The sequence below is a fragment of the Acinonyx jubatus genome, chromosome B4 (genome assembly GCF_027475565.1).
Source record: "Acinonyx jubatus isolate Ajub_Pintada_27869175 chromosome B4, VMU_Ajub_asm_v1.0, whole genome shotgun sequence".
Lineage (NCBI taxonomy): Eukaryota > Metazoa > Chordata > Mammalia > Carnivora > Felidae > Acinonyx > Acinonyx jubatus.
The window spans coordinates 123891302-123910838 of NC_069387.1; the positions used below are offsets into that span (position 1 = coordinate 123891302).

At 39.6% G+C, this 19537-nt stretch overlaps 1 protein-coding gene across 5 annotated transcripts in view; it reads left to right on the forward strand.

Annotated features, from left to right (window-relative positions):
- Positions 1 to 19537, forward strand: part of RFX4 (regulatory factor X4) — a 162280-nt gene that overhangs the window by 89871 nt on the left and 52872 nt on the right. For all 5 annotated transcript variants that reach the window (XM_027070926.2, XM_053226685.1, XM_053226684.1 and 2 more), the window contains one exon: positions 2543 to 2706. In XM_027070926.2, the coding sequence (XP_026926727.1) occupies positions 2543 to 2706 (164 nt within the window). The remainder of the gene's footprint in view (positions 1 to 2542; positions 2707 to 19537) is intronic.

Here is a 19537-nt window from a genome sequence, read left to right on the forward strand (position 1 = left end):
TCAGGGCTCCCTATGCAACTTGAGCAGGCTTGAAACAGACAGATGTCTGCTAAAGACTGATTTTCCACAGGTTTGTTTTAGCCTACACAGCTGCTGATCTTTTCCAGAATTTCTGTTTGAAATTGACTGCTCACATATAAAAAAGGAGTTGGGCTGCATGCACAGAGAGCTAAGAAAGACAAATGAATTCAGAATCTACCAAATCGTAGGAATCAACTGGGCAGAGCTTCTTAGGTAGTGTTGGAAGGGCAGGCAGGAAGGTCCAGAACTCGGCCTGAGGATGATGCTAAGGGACAAGCTGGGATCAGGGAATAGTAGTGCTGGAGAGAGAAAGCACCTTTTCCGAGAGGCCTGGCCACCTCCTAGCCAAGGCCAAAAGAGGAGTCAACCACCAGGTGTCCCAACGATAGATGAGCAGAGCCACAGTGGGAATCCTGGCTGGGTGACACTTAGACACTTAGACAAGGGGTCATAACTGCTTCAGGCAGTCCATGGATTTCTTGGGCTTGGTAGTGGTAGTGTCTCCATGATGCAATAACAACCACCACCACTACCCTTTATTAAGTATCTGCTCTGTGCCAAGCACTAAAATAAGTACTTTTGGGGGAATCTTTACCAAAACCTATGCAGTAAATAGTACTTTTATTGTCATCTCACAGGTAAGGAAGCTTAGCTATCTCTGAACTTGGAGATATTGCTATACCCCTGGTTGGTAGTGGAGCCAGAGTTGGAACTCTGGAAGATAGTCTTCACTCATCTAGATTTTCTGTTTTAATTTTTGATCTGGCTGAATACTTTGCAGTATTTTCACTATTGCAGAATAAATGGAACTGTGACTTAAGTTGCACAGTTTACAAACCTGAACTTCATGCACCACTTTGATCATGGTTTTGATCATCAGCCACCATTTGCCCCCTAGGGAGTCAGGGGGTATGCTTTTCACCCCAATCCTTATCCCGCAAGCCTCCCAACATCCAGCACAGGCTGTGAATGTCAGGGAAGGCCTGCCCAGATGAGATGGAGCTCAGGTCACCAGGCTGGAGTCTGAGGTCGCCTGATCTCAGCGATTTCCCCTGGGGAAAGCAAGACCCCAGTCCTGAGAGGGGCCTGAAGGACACCGCAAGCCACCAGGGCCAGGGCAGGAAGCTGGGGGGTGAGCAGCAGTCCAAGGATAGAGATGGGTCTCAGGACTGGAGAAGAAGGCCAGTAACCATGAGAGGAACAAACTAGCCACGAGACAGATTGGCGGAAAGACTGAGGCAGATGGGGGCTCCACCTCATCCATTCCCTCCCTTGCTGTCTGGATTCGGACAAATAAGTTAATATCTCTGCCAAATGGAACTAAGGATTCTCAGCCGTGGTAGAATTACAAGTACTAAGTGAGAGAACCAATGCAAAGTACCAGGCATATAGTAGTCACAAATAAATAAAGCTAATGCCTGGCATAGCACCACCTCTAAAGTGTTAGACTAAATTGTCTTTTGCGTTGAATCGGGTGGATAGGGAACGAGGAATGTGGATAAATGCTACATGTGGGGGTTCAAGAGTCCCCATCCATGGAAGAAAGAAGGACACGTGGTCCAGGAACCAAGTCGAGCCTATGAGAATTCACAAAAATTTGTCCCCTGTCTTCAAGATGAGCCACTCCCCAGTGTTAGTTAAACTCCAGGTATTTTTAATGTTATCATATACAGCAGTTAACTATCTTTGCTGTTTCCCTTCACTTCCCTTCTCTTGTCCCACACCTCAGGCCCCCCTGCCCTGCTCTCTCCCTGTCCATCTCACATAGTAAAAGACAGACGTATACAGGCCACCGAAGAGTTCTCTGCCTTAGACATTGACTCTGCTGCTTGCTCACCCAACAGCACAGCTGCAGCTCCTGCTGTCATCAAGTTAATAATGCACTCTTGAGTGCCTACTGTATTTCCATTCTGTACTAGTGTTTTGGGTTGGGTGCCCACGTAGCTTACTGCTCACTTACCACCATCTAGCATCCCGTAGTGGCAGCAACTGGCCAGGGCTTTTTGGGGAGGTGGAGGAATTTGGAGAGGAAGAGGCTCCAGCATTTTATTCCATTTTTAGTGCACACATTTGAATCGGGAGTCTTGTTTGTGGCACCCATTTTCCTCCCTCCCAGATACATTCCTTTTACCAGCAATCCCACATCATCTCCTTCTTTGTGTGAGAACCCCCAGAGGTCACCGACTGGCCCAAAGAATAGTGAGTACAGTGCTCTGAGCTCATTAAGAGCAATATCCCTTTAACTTTTCCTAGACCACGGTGAGCATGAAGGGGTGGATGGGTTAATGTACTGTTCCTCTCTCCCAGGGCAGAGTAGCCCCCAGGCTGCCAGGCCAGGTGGTTCTGCAGCAGTGGCCACGGGACACAGGGGGACTGGGCCGGGGGTGGGGGGCGACTCTGGACAGGGCCTTCTGTGCCGCAGCAGGGGACGCAGAGGACCCCACTGCAGACTAGTGGGGTCCCAGGCCCTGTCGGGAGAACCTTCTGTAACCTCATGATTTTTTTCTGTGGACTGATACAGGTTCAAAGTTTCCTCCTGCACTTTTGGCAAGGAATGCCGCCCCACATGCTTCCCGTGCTGGGCTCCTCCACAGTGGTGAACATCGTCGGCGTGTGTGACTCCATCCTCTACAAAGCTATCTCGGGGGTGCTGATGCCCACAGTGCTGCAGGCATTACCTGACAGGTGGGCACGCTTCTTCCTGTCTCCCCTCATGACTGGTCCACAGACTCACCTTTCCTGCCTCTCTTTCACTGAACATGATCCCTCGCTGTCTGGGGGTCTCCCTTTAAAGACCATTAACACTGGGGTCTTAAGATTTCAGTTTTATTTATAATTTTTAATGCAAATAAAATTTTTAATATTTTGAACCATTTGTATGGTTCAAAATTCAAAAAGTGTAGTAGAGTATATAGTGAAAAGTCTCCCTCCATAGACTCCTGTTCCCCAGGACACCCCGGGCCCCTCTATATAGCATCAAATATAGTCATTTTCTTGCAGAATGGGGTCTGTCCAGATCTGCTTTGCACATACAACCAATGCATCCAGCATGCTCTTTTTCTCTTTTTCACTGAAACAGAAATATACTATATTACAATGTTCTGTATAATATAGAGCAATATAATATAGTCTTGGAGTAAAATACAGAACAGTAAAAACAGTCTTGGAGCTTATATTGGGGCTTCCAGGCCCCTCCAGATCACTCCCTACTGTGCCCCATGCTGCCTCCTGCCCTGGGGCTGGACCAAATGCAGCGCCTCTGGAAGGGCTCCTTTCCTGTGGCTTCCAGCTGGGCTCAGCCAGTGGGGAGAGTAGAGGGAGGGAGACAGATTCTGTCTCCATCCCCATGAGGTCACCTCAGGCTGGCCGTGTCCATCCATAGGCCTCTGGGGCCTTCCAGCATACCACCAGATTCAAATTCTTCTGGAGTACCTTGTGCTTAGGTTGGAAGTTTTTCCTTTAGACATGGGGTGGGTGAGAGCTTGCTGCTGTCTCCAATGGCAACTGTCTCCCTTCTGGGCTCCTACATGCCTGTCAACACCTGCTTGACTTGTCCCTTGTAAATAAACTCTCCGATTTTGAATGGCATCTCTTTCTTGTTGGGACTGTTCGAGAACATTTCAAATCAGTCTGTAAAGAGGTTTTATTCTTTTTTATGCCTGCGTACTGTTCCACTGTACTGAATTCAGTGAGTTGTCGTCATGTTTCCAGTCTTGTTTCACTACAGATTAACACCGTGATGAATGATGTTTGAAGGACATTCTTTTTCTGGGTGGAGTGCGTTAGCTTCCCGGGGCTGCGGCAGCAAAGTCGCATAAACTGGGTGGCTTAAAACAGCGGTAAGGAATTCTCTCACAGTTTTGGAGGCCAGGAGTCTGAAATCAAGGCAAGAGTGGTTCCTTCCAGGGACTGTGAGCGAAGATCTACTCCATGCCTCTCTCCTAGCCTCTAGTGGTGGCTGGAAGTCTTGGGTGTTCCTTGGCTTATAGATGCATCCCTCCATTCTCGGCCTCCGTCTTCACATTGATTCCCACCCTGTCTGTCTCTGTGCCTCTTATAAGGATACTTGTCATCATATTTAAGGCCCACCCAGTTAATCCAGGAGCTCATCTCAAGATCCCTAATAATCACATCTGCAAAAAAATGTCATCTTCACAGGTTCCGGGTGCACATTTGGTGGGGAGGGCACCACTTATCCCAATACGTGAACTGTGTGTGAGGAATAAATTCCCACAGGGCTGAATTTCTAGCTCAAAGGGTATGTGACTTAAAACTTTTCTCAGTGAAGTTGTAATGCTCGTTTCTCTTGTTATGAGTGAAATTGAGTATCTCTTTGTATTTTAAGAGCAATTTCTATTTTCTTTCCTATGAACTCTCAGTTTTTTAATTTTAATTTTTATTTTCAAGTTAGTTAGCATACAGTGTAGTCTTAGCTTCAGGAGTAGAACCCAGTGATTCATTTCTTACATATGACACCCTGTGCTCATCCCCAGAAGTGCCCTCCTTAATGCCTGTCACCCATTTAACCCACCCCCCCCCCCCCCAGCAACCCTCAGTTTGTTGTCTTTATTTAAGAGTCTCTTACGGTTTGCCTCCCTCTCTGTTTTTATCTTTTTTTTCCTTCCCTTCCCTTATGTTCATCTGTTGAGTTTTTTAAATTCCACATATGAATGTAATCATGTGATATCTTTCTCTGGCTTATTTCACTTAGCGTAATACCCTCTAGTTCCATCTACATTGTTGCAAATGGCAAGATTCCATTCTTTTTCGTTGCCAAGTAGTATTCCACATCTTTTTTATCCTTTCTTCAGTCTGTGGACACTTGGGCTCTTTCCATAATTTGGCTATTGTTGATAGCACTGCTATAAACATTGGGGTGCATATGCCCCTTCGAATCTGCATTTTTGTATCCTTTGGATAAATTCCTAGTAGTATAGTTGCTGGGTTGTAGAGTAATTCTATTTTTAATTTTTTGAGGAACCTCCATGCTGTTTTCCAGAGTGGCTGCACCAATTTGAACTCAGTTCTTATCCTTTGATTATTTTTCTATTTGGTGGTTGATGTTTTTTCTCATTGATTTTTAGGAGCTGTTTATTTATTAGATGTAGTAACCATTTTTCTGTATTAAGAATTGCAATTTTTTTCTCATTTTGTTGTCATTCTTTGGTCTTTGCCTCACAGAAATGTAGTTATATGTATCAACCCTTGTTTTTATGGCTTCTGGATTTTGTGTCATAGTTTTTAAAGTCCTCCCCACTCCAGTGATTAACTAATTTTCCCATGGTTTATCCCACTAACTTTATGGTTTAATTTTGTACTTTTGAATTTTTGTTCAGTTTGGAATTCATCCTGGTCTAGGATGTGAAATGTCGCTTTATTTTCTCCTCAGCAGCTATCCTGTTCTCCCAACACCATATGTTAATTATTCCATCTTTTCTTCATAGATTTGAGATGTCTCTTTTTTTACATAATAAATTCTGTATGTATTAAGGGCTATTTCTGGACTTCCTATCCTATGCCATTGGTATTTCTATACATTCATATCCCAGGGTCACTCTGTTTTAAGTTTTGTGCTTTTATTTTATTTTTTTAATTTTTTTTTAACATTTATTTATTTTTGAGACAGAGACAGAGCATGAGCAGGGGAGGGTCAGAGAGAGAGGGAGACACAGAATCCGAAACAGGCTCCGGGCTCTGAGCTGTCAGCCCAGAGCCCCATGCGGGGCTCAAACTCACGGACCACGAGATCATGACCTGAGCCGAAGTCGGGCGCCCAACCGACTGAGCCACCCAGGCACCCCTAGTTTTGTGCTTTTTAAACATATTTAATATTTAGTAGGACTAGCTCCTCATACTTACTTTCCTTTTTAAAACCATTTTCCTATTATTATCACTTATTTTTCCGTATGAACTACTTTGCCATCAGTTTGTCTATTTCAATATATAGACATATATAGCACTTATACATGTATTCTTATTGAGATTACATTACATTTAGAAATCAATTTAGGGAAAAGTGTATATTAATGATATTGAGAATTCCTAATGGGAAACATAGTTTGCCTTGACATTTATCCTGATCTTTAATGTTGTGACTGCAGGAGTATTGCAGATGTTTTTTCATATAAATTTTACACATTTTAAAAATTTATTCTTAGATGTTTATCTTTTTGATGCTAGTGTGAACGTGTTCTTTTCCTCCATAGCTCTTGATGGGTGGTGGGTTGTGTATATGAAAGCTACTGGTATCTGTGTGTTCTATTTTGAGCTGGCCATGTCAAGCTTATCTTGTTGTATTTATTTTTTGAGGTTCTCTTAGACTTTCCATGTTTAGAATCCTATCATCTACAAATACAGACAATTTTACCACTGTTTTTCTAATTTTTATACCTCTCATTTATTTCTCTTGTCTAGTTACATTGACTTATACCTCAAGAACATGTTGAAGTTCTCAACTTTAATGAAAATGCATGTAATGTTTCTTCATTAAACATCATGTGGGATTTTGGATTAAGACTGACATATTTTATCTTATTAAGGAATGTCTATCTTTTTAAAATTCATTAAATATTTTATCAAGAAGCGTTGTTGAATATTATCCAATGGTTTTCATCATCTATGGAAATTATTATTTTACTCATCTCCTAATATTGAACCATTCTTGCATTCCTAGAATAAACTCCACTTACTCACTGTATATATTCTTTAATGGGCTAGAGGATTTTATTTGCTAATGTTTTACGTAGAGTCTCTGCATCAAAATCATAAAGTGAGATTGGTCTGCAATTTTCTTTTTGTGTTTGATCTTCATTAGTTGTTGGTATCAATGTTTTTCTTGCTTTGTGAAAGAAATGTGGAAGCTTCTCTCCACCCCCTTTTTTCTCTAAGCTCTGACACACTTTAAATAGCATTGAAATGATTTGCTCTTGGAGACACACATAATTAATTCCCCTTTGAAGGCATCTGGGTGTAGTGTTTTGTGGGAGTAAATCTTTGAATTTTTCTTTTTTTTTTTTCTATAGTAATTGGTTAATTTCAATTTTCTATCTTCTCTGAGGTAAGTTTTGTTAAATTATATCTTCCTAGAAAATGTCCACTTCTAGATCTTTAAATTTATTTGCTTGGGGTTGGGCAAAGTGAGTCTATAGACTCATTGAGTTTCCTCTGTGTCTGTGATTATTTCTGCGTTACTATGTTTTAGGTTGTAGAGTTGTGCTTTCTGCTGCTACTTTGTGATTAAGTTACCTGTTTTGTCTTATTTTTTTCAAGGAACATACCCTTGGATATATTTATTGGTGCTATTACTCTTTCTTTTTTTCCAATACATCGATTTCTTTTATTTAACTCATTGCTTTTACTTTCCTAAGTTTACTCTGTTCTTTGTGGATTCAACAAATATTTTATTGAATGCCCACTACATAGTTTGTTGTTTTATCAGTGACCAAAAATAACTGACAAAAAAACAGATGCTGATTTACTTACTTTCTGTCATTCTTGTTTAATAACATAGATATTTCAGGGTTGGGTCTTTCTTTGAGCACTGTCCTACCTGTATCCCATAGTTTTCGAGATGTAATATTTTAACATCATTATTTTCTAGATATTTTGCAACTTTGGATTGCAGTTCCTCTATGTCCTAAGAACTTTAAAAGAGGACTTTAAAACTTCCAATTGTTAGGAGCTATTACCTTCTACTTATGCTATTCATTTTAGCCTTTACTGAGCAGGGATTGTTTTCTGAACTGTTTCTTCTTTTGAGGTTTTATTTGTTGTCTAATATATGGTCAATTTTGTGCCACTTGGAAAGAAGAAACACTGCATTCAAAGTACAGACTTTGACATATATGTATTTGGGTCAACGTTGTTACTAAGTTCTCCTTTGTCTTAGTGCTGTCCACTTAGACTGTTATGGATCAAGATAGGTAAATAAGTTTTAAGACTTACTACTAATGTGTGCTAACCTATTTCACCTTGGATCTCCTATAATTTTTGTTTTTGAATATTGATGCTCTGTTATATGATGCCTTGATATTTCTAGCTGCTTTATCTTCAATGTGAGCAACAGCTTCATTATGAATTGTAACATCTTCATTGTAAATTGTATTCTTGGCATTATAAAGTCTAATTGAAATTTTTTTTGGCCAACAATTTAGCTTGTCTGATACTAAGATCATTACCTCTATTTTCTCTTTGTTTTCATCTGTCCCAAATGCATTTGCCCATCTTTTTATATTTAACCTTTATAACTTGCTTATATGCAGAACCATTTAGAATTTTATAGTTCAATCAGATTCTTTTCTCTTACTAAAAAGGTCTAGCCCAATTACATTTGCTGATACAATAGATACTTTTGTTCTTAGTTCTATCATTTCATTTTATATTGTTATGTATATGTTTATAGCTGTTTATTTCATTTTATTTTTGAAATTCAGGTTTATTTGGAGTATACTTTATATATAGTAACATTCACCATTTTTAGTGTATACAGCTGACCTTTGAACAACACAGGGACTAGAGGTGCCAAACCCCTGTGCAGTCAAAAATTTGCGTATAACTTTTGACTCCTCCAAAGCCCAAGTGCTAATAGTGTACTGTTGACCAGAAGCCTTACCAGTAATACAAACAGGCGATTAAACATATTTTTGTCTGCTCTGTGTATTACATACTGTATTCTTACAATAGAGTAAGAGAGAAGAAAATGCTGTTAAGAAAATTATGAGGAATGGGCACCTGGGTGGCTCAGTTGGCTAAGTGTCCAACTCTTGGTTTCGGCTCCGGTCATGATCTCGCAGCTTTGTGGGTTTTAGCCCTGCATTGGGCCTGTGCTGGCAGCATGGAGCCTGCTTGGGATTCTCTCTCGCTCGCTCTCTCTCTCTGTCTCTCTCTCTGCCCCTTCCCCCCCACTTGTGCTATCTCTATGTCTCTCAAATAAATAAACTTTAAAAAAAAAGGAAAATCATAAGGAAGAGAAAATAAATTTACTGTATTTATTGAAAATCAATTCATATGTAGGTATGTTCACTTAGTTCACAAGTTCAAGGGTCAATTGTACGATCGAAACACAGAACAATTTCATCACTTTAAAAACTTTTCTCATGCCCCTCTTATTCCCACTGCCATCGCCTGATAACCACTTATCACTCGGTGTTTGCATGGCATGCCTTTTCCCACTCTGTTACTCTGTGTCTTCATAGTTAGAGTAGGTCTCACGTAGCCAACGTATAGTGTGAGCTCCTGCTTCTTCACCCGGTCTGACAATTCCCAGTTTTAGTTGCTATGTCTAGGCCTTCATATTTAATGTGAATTGCATTTAATGTTATTAATGACGTGGTTGATTAAAATTTTCCACCTCGCTAGTTGTTTTCTAGTGGTTCCTTCCGTTTTTATCCCTTTTTCCCCTGTTTTTGTGCCTAGTTTTAGGTTAATTTTTTAAAAATCATTCTGTTTTATCTCCATAATCAGACCGTTTCTTAGATCTGTTTTAAAAATTGTTTTAGTGGATGCCTGTGGGTTTGTAGATCTTCGTTATTCACAGCCTACCTTCAGGTAGTATCATACTGCGCCTCATGGACTGCAGGGACCTCACAGCAGTCTACCTCCAGTTCATTCTCTCATTTTTTATGCCGTTGCTTTCACACATTTTGGTCTTGTAGATGCTCTACACTCACAGGTGTTACTGTTTTTGCTTTAGATAATTCACCTTTGGAGTGATTAAAGATTCAGAAGACAGTCTTTTAAATTTACTGTCATCCTAGTGATTTCTGAGCCTCATTTCTTTGTATAAAATCCTGGTTTCTGAGTTTGATGAGATTATAATATCCCCCTGCCTGAAGAGTTGTCTAAAACATTTCTAGTATTGCAGGTCTGGTGCTAATGAATCATCTCAGCTTTTGTTGGTCTGAAAAAGTCATCATTTCTCTTTCATTTTTGAAAGATGCTTTCAGTGGGTATGGTGTCCTGGATTCAAAGTTTTCTGTTCGGTTTTATGTTCAGCACTTTAAAGATTTCAACCGTTCATTTTCCGGCTTGCATGTTTATCTTTGTACATCTTTTCTGCTTTGCATACAATGTGCCTTTTTTCCTCTGGCTGCCTTTAGGATTTTCTCTACCTTTGGTTTTAGCTGTTTAATTATGATGTGTCTAGTTAACCCTGCTTGAGATTTTCTGAACTTCTTGGATCTGTTTGCTTTGATGTGTTTCATTATTGTTGGAAAACTCCCTGCCATTATCTTCTGCTCTGTGTTTTCTCCCTTTTCTCCTTATGTGATTAAGCTTACATGCATGTCAGACCATTTGACACTGTCCCACAACTGTCTTGGATGCTCTGTTTAACTTTTTTCACTCATTTTGTGTTTTGGTTAGATTCATTTTTATTGGCCTATCTTCAGGCTTACTGATTTTTTTCTAGCATATGTCGACTTTGCTAATGAGATTGCTGAAGGCATTCTTCACCTCTGTTGCCATATTTTGTTTTCATTTTCTAACATTTCATTTGATGGCTTTTTATTATTTCTGTGTTTCTGCTGAAATTCCTCATCTGTTCATACTTACTGTTTATCCTTTCCATGGGAACCTTTAACATATCAATCGTATTTATTTAAAAAAAATTTTTAGTGTTTATTTTTGAGAGAGAGAGAGAGAGCAGGGGAGGGACAGAGAGAGGGGTCACAGCAGATCTGAAGTGGGCTCTGTGCTGACAGCAGAGAGCCTGACGTGGGGCTCAAACTCATGAACCGTGAGATCATGACCTGAGCTGAAGTCAGACGCTCAGCTGTCTGAGACACCCAGGTGCCCCAATGATAGTTATTTTAAATTGCCTGTTTGAAGGTTGAACAAGTTAAATTCAGCAGGCTTTTTAGGATCTCAACCCTATATCTATTTTCAGTCCTTATCTTCAAACTGAGTCTTTAGTGTGTGTAATACAACCTTATTTTACATATGATCTGAGCCAATGAAAAGCTCAGAATGGCTACTAAAATGCATCACAGACCAAAACAAGAGTCTGATCTTAGGTCAGTCCTTATTCATTTGGTAACAAAGGCAATTCCACTTACAGAAAACATACTACCACATTTCAAAGGTTTAAAGTTTCATTAGAAAAATTATACACAGAATAAAAAATATATTTTTCAAGAATAGTGGTATTATTTCATTCATCAAATTCATTTAAAACATGAGTTACAGTACAGAAAGAGAAATGACACCATAGTTGTATACAACCAACTGATCTGCAAAACCAGTCTCTTAAAAACAACACACCATATGGTTTTAATAAAAGGCAACTACAGTTCCATTTAAAAAAAATAAAATAAAAAATAAATAAATAAATTGCCTGTTTGATAGGTTCTCTTCATGCCTTTATCTCTTGAGAGTGGATTTTCTTTTTAAAATTTGTATTATTTGTATCATTTATTTGTATTATTTTATTTAAAAATATGTATTACTCCAATTTATTGGATTATGGTTGACATACAATGTTATATTAGTTTCAGGCATCCGACATAGTGACTGGGCAGTTCTGTACATTATGCAGCACTCACCCCAGTAAGTGTAGTTACCACCTGTCACTATACAATGTTCTTAAGATATTATTGACTATATTCCCAATGCTGTACTTTTCACCCCTGTGACTTACTTGCTTTGTAACTGGAAGTTTGTACATGTTAATTCCCTTCACCTATTTTGCCTATCCTTCCCATGCCCCTCCCCTCTGGCGACCACCAGTGTGTTCTCTGTATTTATGACTCTGTTTCTGGTTTTTTATTTGTCTGTTTTCTTTTTCAGATTCCACGTATAAGTGAAATCATACGGTATTTGTCTTTTACTGTCTGTGTTATTTCACTTAACATAATATTCTCTAGGGTCATGCATTTTGTTGCAAATGGCAAAATCTCACTCTTTTTTATGGCTAAGTAATACTCCATTGTGTATATATATGCCACATCTTCTTTATTTGTTTATTTATTGATGGACACTTGGGTTGCGTCCATACCTTGGCTATTGTAAATATGCTGCAGTGAACACAGAGTTAGTGTTTTCATTTTGGGTAAGCACCCAGCAGTGGAATTTTTTACTGAATTGTATGGTATTTCTATTTGTAATTTTCTGTGGAATCTCCATACTGTTTTCCACAGTGGTTGCATTAATTTATACTCCCACCAACAGTGCAGAGGGTTCCCTTTGCTACATATCTTCACCAGCACTTTTTAGTTTTTACTTTTTTGATACTAGCCATTGGGACTGGTATGAGGTAATATTTCATTGTGGTTTTGATTCGCGTTTCCTTGATGATTAGTGATGTTGAACATCTTTTCCTGTATCTGTTGCCACCTGTATATTTCCTTTGAAAAATGTCTATTCAGGTCTGCTTATTTTTAATCGGATTGTCTGGTTTTTGGTGTTGAGTTGTATATGTTCTTCATATATTTTGGATATTGATCCCTTATTGGGTATGTCATTTGCAAATGTCTTCCTCCATTAAGTAAGTTGCCTTTTGTTTTGTCGATGGTTTCCTTTGCTGTGCAAAAGTTTATTTTTGCTTTTGTTTCCCTTGTCTGAGGAGACATATCCATAAATGTATTGCTAAGGTGAATGTCCAAGAGCTTACTACCTAGGTTTTCTTTTAGTAGTAATTCAGGTCTCATATTTAGGTCTTCAATCCATTTTGAGTTTATTTTTGTGTATGTGGTAAGAAAGTGGTCCAGTTTCATTCTTTTGCATGTAGTTGTCTTGTTTTCCCAACACCATTTGTTGAAAAAACTGTCTTTTGCCCATCGTATATTCTTGCCTCCTTTGTCATAGATAAATTGACCATATGAGTGTGGGCTTATTTCTTACTCTCCCTCCTGTTCCATTGATCTATATGTCTATTTTGTGCTGGTACCTTACTGTTTTGATTACTTTAGCTTTGTGTAGTATACTTTAACATCCGGGATTGTGGTACCTCCAGCTTTGTTCTTCTTTCTCAAGATTGCTTTGGCTGTTTGGGATCTTCTGTGTTTCCACACAAATTTTAGGATTATTTGTTCAAGTTCTCTGAAAAATACTATTGGCATTTTGATAGAGATTGCATTCAATCTATAGATTGCTTTGGGTAGTGTGGACATTTTAACAATATTAATTCTTCCAGCCCATGAGCATGTGTTTCTTTATATTTGTTTATATTGTGTTCTGCTTCTTCCATTATTGTTTTATAGTTTTCAAAGTACAGGTCTTTCACTTCCTTGGTCGAGTTTATTCCTAGGTATTTTATTTCTGTTTTGTGCAATTGTAAATGGAATTGTTTTCTTAGTTTGTTTTTCTGCTACTTCATTATTAGTGTATAGAAATGCAACAGATTTCTGTATATTGATTTTGTGTCCTATAACACAAATTCATTACTGAATTCATTACTGAATTCATTACTGAATTCATTTATTCTAATAGTTTTATGGTGGAATCTTTAGGGTTTTCTATACATAGTATCATGTCATCTGCAAATAGGGACAGTTTAACTTCTACTTCACAATTTGGATGTCTTTTATTTCTTTCTCCCATCTGATTGCTATGGCTAGGATTTCCTGTACTTTATTGAATAAAAGTGAGAGTGAACATCCTTGTCTTATTCTTGATCTTAGAGGAAAAGCTTTCAGTTTTTCACTATTGAGTATGATGTTAGCGGTGGATTGGTCATTTATGGCCTTTATTATGTTGATGTATGTTTCCTCCAAACCCCACTTTGTTGAGAGTTTTTTTTTTTATCATGAATGGATATTGAATTTTTCAAATGCTTTTTCTGCATCTATTCAGATGTTCATATCGCTTTTATCCTTCCTTTTGTTAATGTGATGTGTCACTTTGATTGATTTGTGTATACGGAACCACCTTTGCATCTTGGCAATAAATCCCACTTGATCATGGTGAACGATTGTTAATGTATTGTTGAATGTAGTTTGCTAATATTTTGTTAAGGATTTTTACATCTGTATTCATCGGGGATGCTGGCCTGTAGTTTTCTTTTTTGGTAGTGTCTGTCTGGATTTGGTATCAGGGTAATGCCTTGTAGAATAAATTTGGAAGCTCTCCTTTCTTTTCTATGTTTTGGAATAGTTTGAGAATAATAAGTATTAATTTTTCTTTAAATCGCTGGTAGAATTCACCTGTGAAGCTGTCTGACTTTGGACTTCTGTTTTATTACTGATCAACTTCATTACTAGTAATCAGTCTGTTCAGATTTTCTGTTTCTTCCTGATCCAGTTTGGGACGATCGTATGTTTCTAGGAATTTATCCATTTCTTCTAGGTTGTCCAGTTCGTTGTTGTATAATTTTTTTAATAGTTTCTGATAATCGTTTGTTTTTCTGTGATGTCAGTTGTTATTTTTCTTCTTTCATTTTTGATTTTCTTGAGTCCTCTTTTTTCTTGCTGACTCTGGCTAAAGGTGTCTCATTTTTGTTTATCTTTTTAAAAAAGCACCTCTTTGTTTTATTGATCTATTGTGTTGTAAGTTTCTGTTTCATTTATTTCAACTCTGACCTTTATTCCTTCCTTCCTTCTACTCACTTTGGGCTTTGTCTGTTCTTTTTCTAGTTCCTTTAGGCATAAAGTTACATTGTCTGAGATTTTTTGTTGATGTTTCTTGAGGTAGGCCTATATCACCATAAACTTCCCTCTTAGAACTGCTTTTGCTGCATCCCACAGATTTTGGACCATTGTATTTTCAGTTTCATTTGTCTCCATGTTTTTTTTCTAATTCCCTCTTTGATTTCTTCATTGACCTATTGGTTGTTTGGTAGCATTTTGTTTAGCCTCCATGTGTTTGTGTTCTTTCCAGTTTTTTTCCTTGTAATTGATTTCTAGTTTCATACTTTTATGATCAGAAAATATGCTTAATATGATTTAAATATTAAATTTATTGAGACTTGTTTTGTGGCCTAACATGTGATCTGTCCTGGAGAAAGTTCCATGTGCACTCGAAAAGAATGTGTGTTCTGCTGTTTTTATTTTTATTTTTTTGCATTTTTTTAATATGAAATTTATTGTCAAATTGGTTTGTTCTGCTGTTTTTAGATGAAATGTTTTGAATATATCTGTTAAGTCCATCTTGTCTAATGTATTGTTCAAAGCCACTGTATCCTTGTTGATTTTCTGCCTGGATGATCTACCCATTGATGAAAGTGGGATGTTGAAGTCCCCTACTACTGTCAATTTCTCCTTTTATGTCAGTTAATATTTGCTTTCTGTATTTAGGTGCTCCTGTGTTGAGTGCATAGATATTTACAATTGTTTTATCTTCTTTTTGGATTGATACCTTTATCATTATGTAATGCGCTTGTCTCCTGTTACAATCTTTGTCTGATATAAGTATTGCTACTTTGTTTTATTTTTTCTTTTTTTTCACTCTCATTTGCATGGAATATCTTTTTGTATCCCTTCACTTTCAGTCTGTGTGTATCTTTAGGTCTGAAGTGAGTCTTTTATAGGCAATGTATGGATGGGTCTTTTTTTTTTTTTTTAAATCCATTCAGTCATAGTCGATTCTTTTTCTTAATTTTCTGTGTGTCCTATAATTTTTCATTGACTTCCAAACAGTAGTTAGAAGAGTAAAGACTGAAGTAAATAGTATTTATGTCTGGAAATAGATACGCCTCTTCCTCTCCTAGCTCTTGATGTAGGGAGTTGAGTCAGCTTATTTAGGCGTTGATTGGGTTTGGGTTTTGTTGTTGCTATGGGTTACCTTCAGTGGACTACCAGATTCTTCTGCGGTACCCTGTGCTTAGGTTGAAAGTTTGTTGGTGGGATGGGTTCTCATCCTCAGCTTTAGGCCCTCCTTGTGTACCTCTCTTACACTTATTGGCCTGTTTGGGGCTGGTATGGAGGTGTGGGGGTTTCCCTGCTGTCCTGGTTTAGTCCCCAGCAGGCTCTGTGTTGCTGGCTCTCAGAGTCAGGCATTCTCCATGATCCTATCCTGCCCCAGATATGAATCTCTAATAGTCTGAGCCCATGATGGTTTCTACCAAGGTTAGAGAGCTTTTTCTTTTTACTTCCCCCACCTGCATTGGGTCTCTTTCTACGTCCACAGTCAACAGTGTTTCCATCCTCCTGCTGGCCACATGAGGCTTTTGTTCCATAGGGGAGAGACTGCTGGCTGGCTAGGACTTCACGCTCTCCCTGCAGCCATGGTTGCTCCCCTCCTCCAAGCAGGCATCTTGGAGATATGCTTCCTTCATTCTCCAGGATTCCTCACGAGCACCTGGTGAGGCCTGTGGGGAAGATCTTGTGAATAGGTGTAAACTTCCTTTGCATCTGTGGCTCCCAGAGTTCTTTACTGTCATGCTAGTTCACACTTGGCCCTTAGCAATTTGTCTTAAAAACTGAATTGAATTATTTTTACCTAGAGATCCTGCTTTCCTCCCTCAGAACAGATGAACCAGTTCCTAAGTACTTCTCTCTTTGGAGGTGCCTGTCTTTCTGTGCCTTCCAGGCTAGGTGGTTGTGACCTCAGTTGTCTGGTGGGTTCAAGAAAAGTTAGGATTTTGTGGATTATCTGGCTTTCTCTTATTATGGTGGGAGTGTTGCTTTTTCCAATTTTCCACATTGTAGGTGGAACAGACACATACCTAGATAGGAGCAAAGATTACCTCCCAATGGGATTATAGTCAAATTTTAGTCTTGTGCTTTTCTGCATTTTTGTTCTGTTTTAATTAAGACTGGGATTATTTTTATAATCATGTGTATACACAGATATACACATATATATCTGAATTTAAAATATGGATAGGATTATAAAAATTATATATATGGAAAGAGAGAGAGGGAGGGAGGGAGACCCCTATAAGCGTTGAGTTGTTCTTTCTTGTGCATTGTTCAAGTGAACTAGATAGTGACAAAATGTGTACCTTCATTTTATCATGAGAAGGTACCTCCTGGGGGGTCAGTAAAAGTATATGCACCGTTATATGAGAGCTTCACATACTTCTGGCACTGTTTAATAGGTGTTACATACATGAAGGGCATCTGTAGTTTGTTATAGAGCATTTTGTGGTGTGCTAATGAAATGCTAACCCTTGCCTCCTTCCCTGTAATTGGCTTATTTTTATAGATGTAAAAATTCAGCTTAAGAGTTGAAATCACTTTAGTCACTTTAGTGACTGAAATGGCGTTAGTCACCTGCAAATAAATGAAACAGCCATGAGTCAACTATTCATTCTTCATTAAACAATGTCTGTTGATTACTACAACATGCTGGACACTCTGCTGAGTCCTGGAACATTGCATTAAAAGAGAGAAACAAACTCCCTGCCCTGACTGAGCTTCTAGTCTCCCATGAGAGACCAGTTTTTAAAAAAGGACGTTGTTAACTTGCCAAAGTGACCTTTGACTTATAAATCCAGTGCCTTTCCCATTAAATCAAGAAGAAAAAAACTTATTCAAAAGACCAGACTTCATCAGACAGCCGATTTTTCACAATTTTATGAACGCATTCATCCCTGAAACCTGTTTGAGTGTGTTCTATATGCCCAGTCCTGTGCTTGGCCAGAGTAGAAACGAGAATTGACTCTAGAGGTTCTCACGAGCTGATGAGCTCAGACCCACCTCTTACCTTCTATCAGTAAAGCATATTGAAATTCAGGTGGACAAGTGGTAATATAGAGATAACCATGAACCATATGCTCTTTTTTTTTTTTTACAGCTTTTTTAATGTATATTTATTTTTGAGAGAAGGCGCGTGTGCAAGCAAGCAGGGAAGGGGCAGAGAGAGGGAGATACAGAATCAGAAGCAGGCTCCAGGCTCCGAGCTGTCGGCACAGAGCCTGATGTGGGGCTTGAACTCACGAGCTGTGAGGTCATGACCCGAGTGAAAGTTGGATGCTTGACCTGCTGAGCCACCCAGACACCCTGATATGTTCTTTATTTATAAGAAATGTAGATCATTCTCAAACTTGGACTTTTCACCTCTTGTGACCTTGGCATAGTGGTTGTTGGTAATGGTTGGTTTAGCAGAAGTAAGAAAGCGCATGTGCGTGTGTGTGTGTGCGTGCGTGCGTGTGTGTGTGTGTGTGTGTGTGTGTGTGTGTGTGTGTGTTTAGGGGTGGTGGACCGGGCAGGGAAGATGAGATATCAGAGAAGCTGAGAGAAGACTGAGATACTAGAGCTTTGGAGCCAGACACATCTGGGCTTCAGTCTTGGCTTGTCCACATACTTGGTGCATCTCCTTGGACAAATAAAATAACTTCTCTGAGCCTTGATTTCTCACCTCTCTGCTGGGACTACCAATAGTACCTGCTTCGTAGGGTGGATGTGAGGATTAAATAAGAAATATGTGCGAAAGGTTTAGCACTTGGCACACTGCACTCATTACAAGGCAGCCGCCATTAGCACTGTTGCTGTTGTGCCAGCATCATGGCTGGAGGTCATTCAGAGAGTTACAAGTGTGGAATTAAGATGCAGGAGCAGGGCCGAAGCTGGAGTTATAGATGTGGGAGCCACCTGCACAAAAGGGAGGAGGAGAAGGTGTGACACTAGAGGAGCAGGGCGACCCTGGGAGTGCCAGCCTGGGGAGCGAGATGGAAGAAGGGGACACGGGAAGTCGGCACCGCACAAAGGGCGGCTCCTCTTCTCCAGCAGCAGGTGATGTCTTCTGGGAAAGGTGCCGTGGGCGGGGAATGGCAAGCCACCCTCCTTGATGGTCCGGCAGCGATAGGATGATCACTCCAGACACTTAGCTAAAGTTTGACCTCTGTCAAGAGTGGCCAAATGTTCTGGGAAGTCTTCTCACGTAGAAGTTGGATCCAGTGTGCTCATCACTGATGGTGGTTTTGAACTTTGGCTTTATTACATGTGCAGTACTTTTGGTTCACTCAGTATTCAGAATTTATTAAGTGCCTCCTGGGTATCAGGCACTCTGCTAGGCACAGGGGGTGAATATACCATTTTTCTTTCATGAAGACATCCTTGGCAACAGTCTTTCCTCATACACCCGCATCCACTCACCAGGGCATCCTGGTTGGCTCTGCCTTCAAAATATTTTAATCTGACTATATTGCATTATTTCCATGGTTACCACCCCTCATCCAGGCCACTCTCTTGCCTGGATTGTTGCAATAACCTTCAAGCAGATCTCCCCCTGCTCTGTCCTTGCCTTTCCATACTCGGTGTTCATCCCAGGAGCCAACTACTCTTATCAAAACACATGGCAGGCTCAAGAGTGTTGAAATAGTTGGTAGAGCTGGGAGTGTGGGGAGACTGGCAGTTTCAAATCCTGTGGTCAATACTGAACCAACCTGTGAAGTTGTTAGGGGAGGGAGGGAACAGGCTGCAATCTGGGGCAGGAGATTTCCAGGTTGAGGGAACAGCAGATGCAAAGGCCCTGGTGAGGTTGTCAAGGACCTGAAGAAACAGAAAGGGCACTGGTGCTGTAGGAACTGAGTAAGCTGGTGAGATGGGGTGGGATGGAGTGGGAGGAGCTGCAGTCAGAGAAATAAAGGTGGGGACAGTGTGGATAGGGTCCTGTGGGGAATATGTTGAAGGTCTGCCCA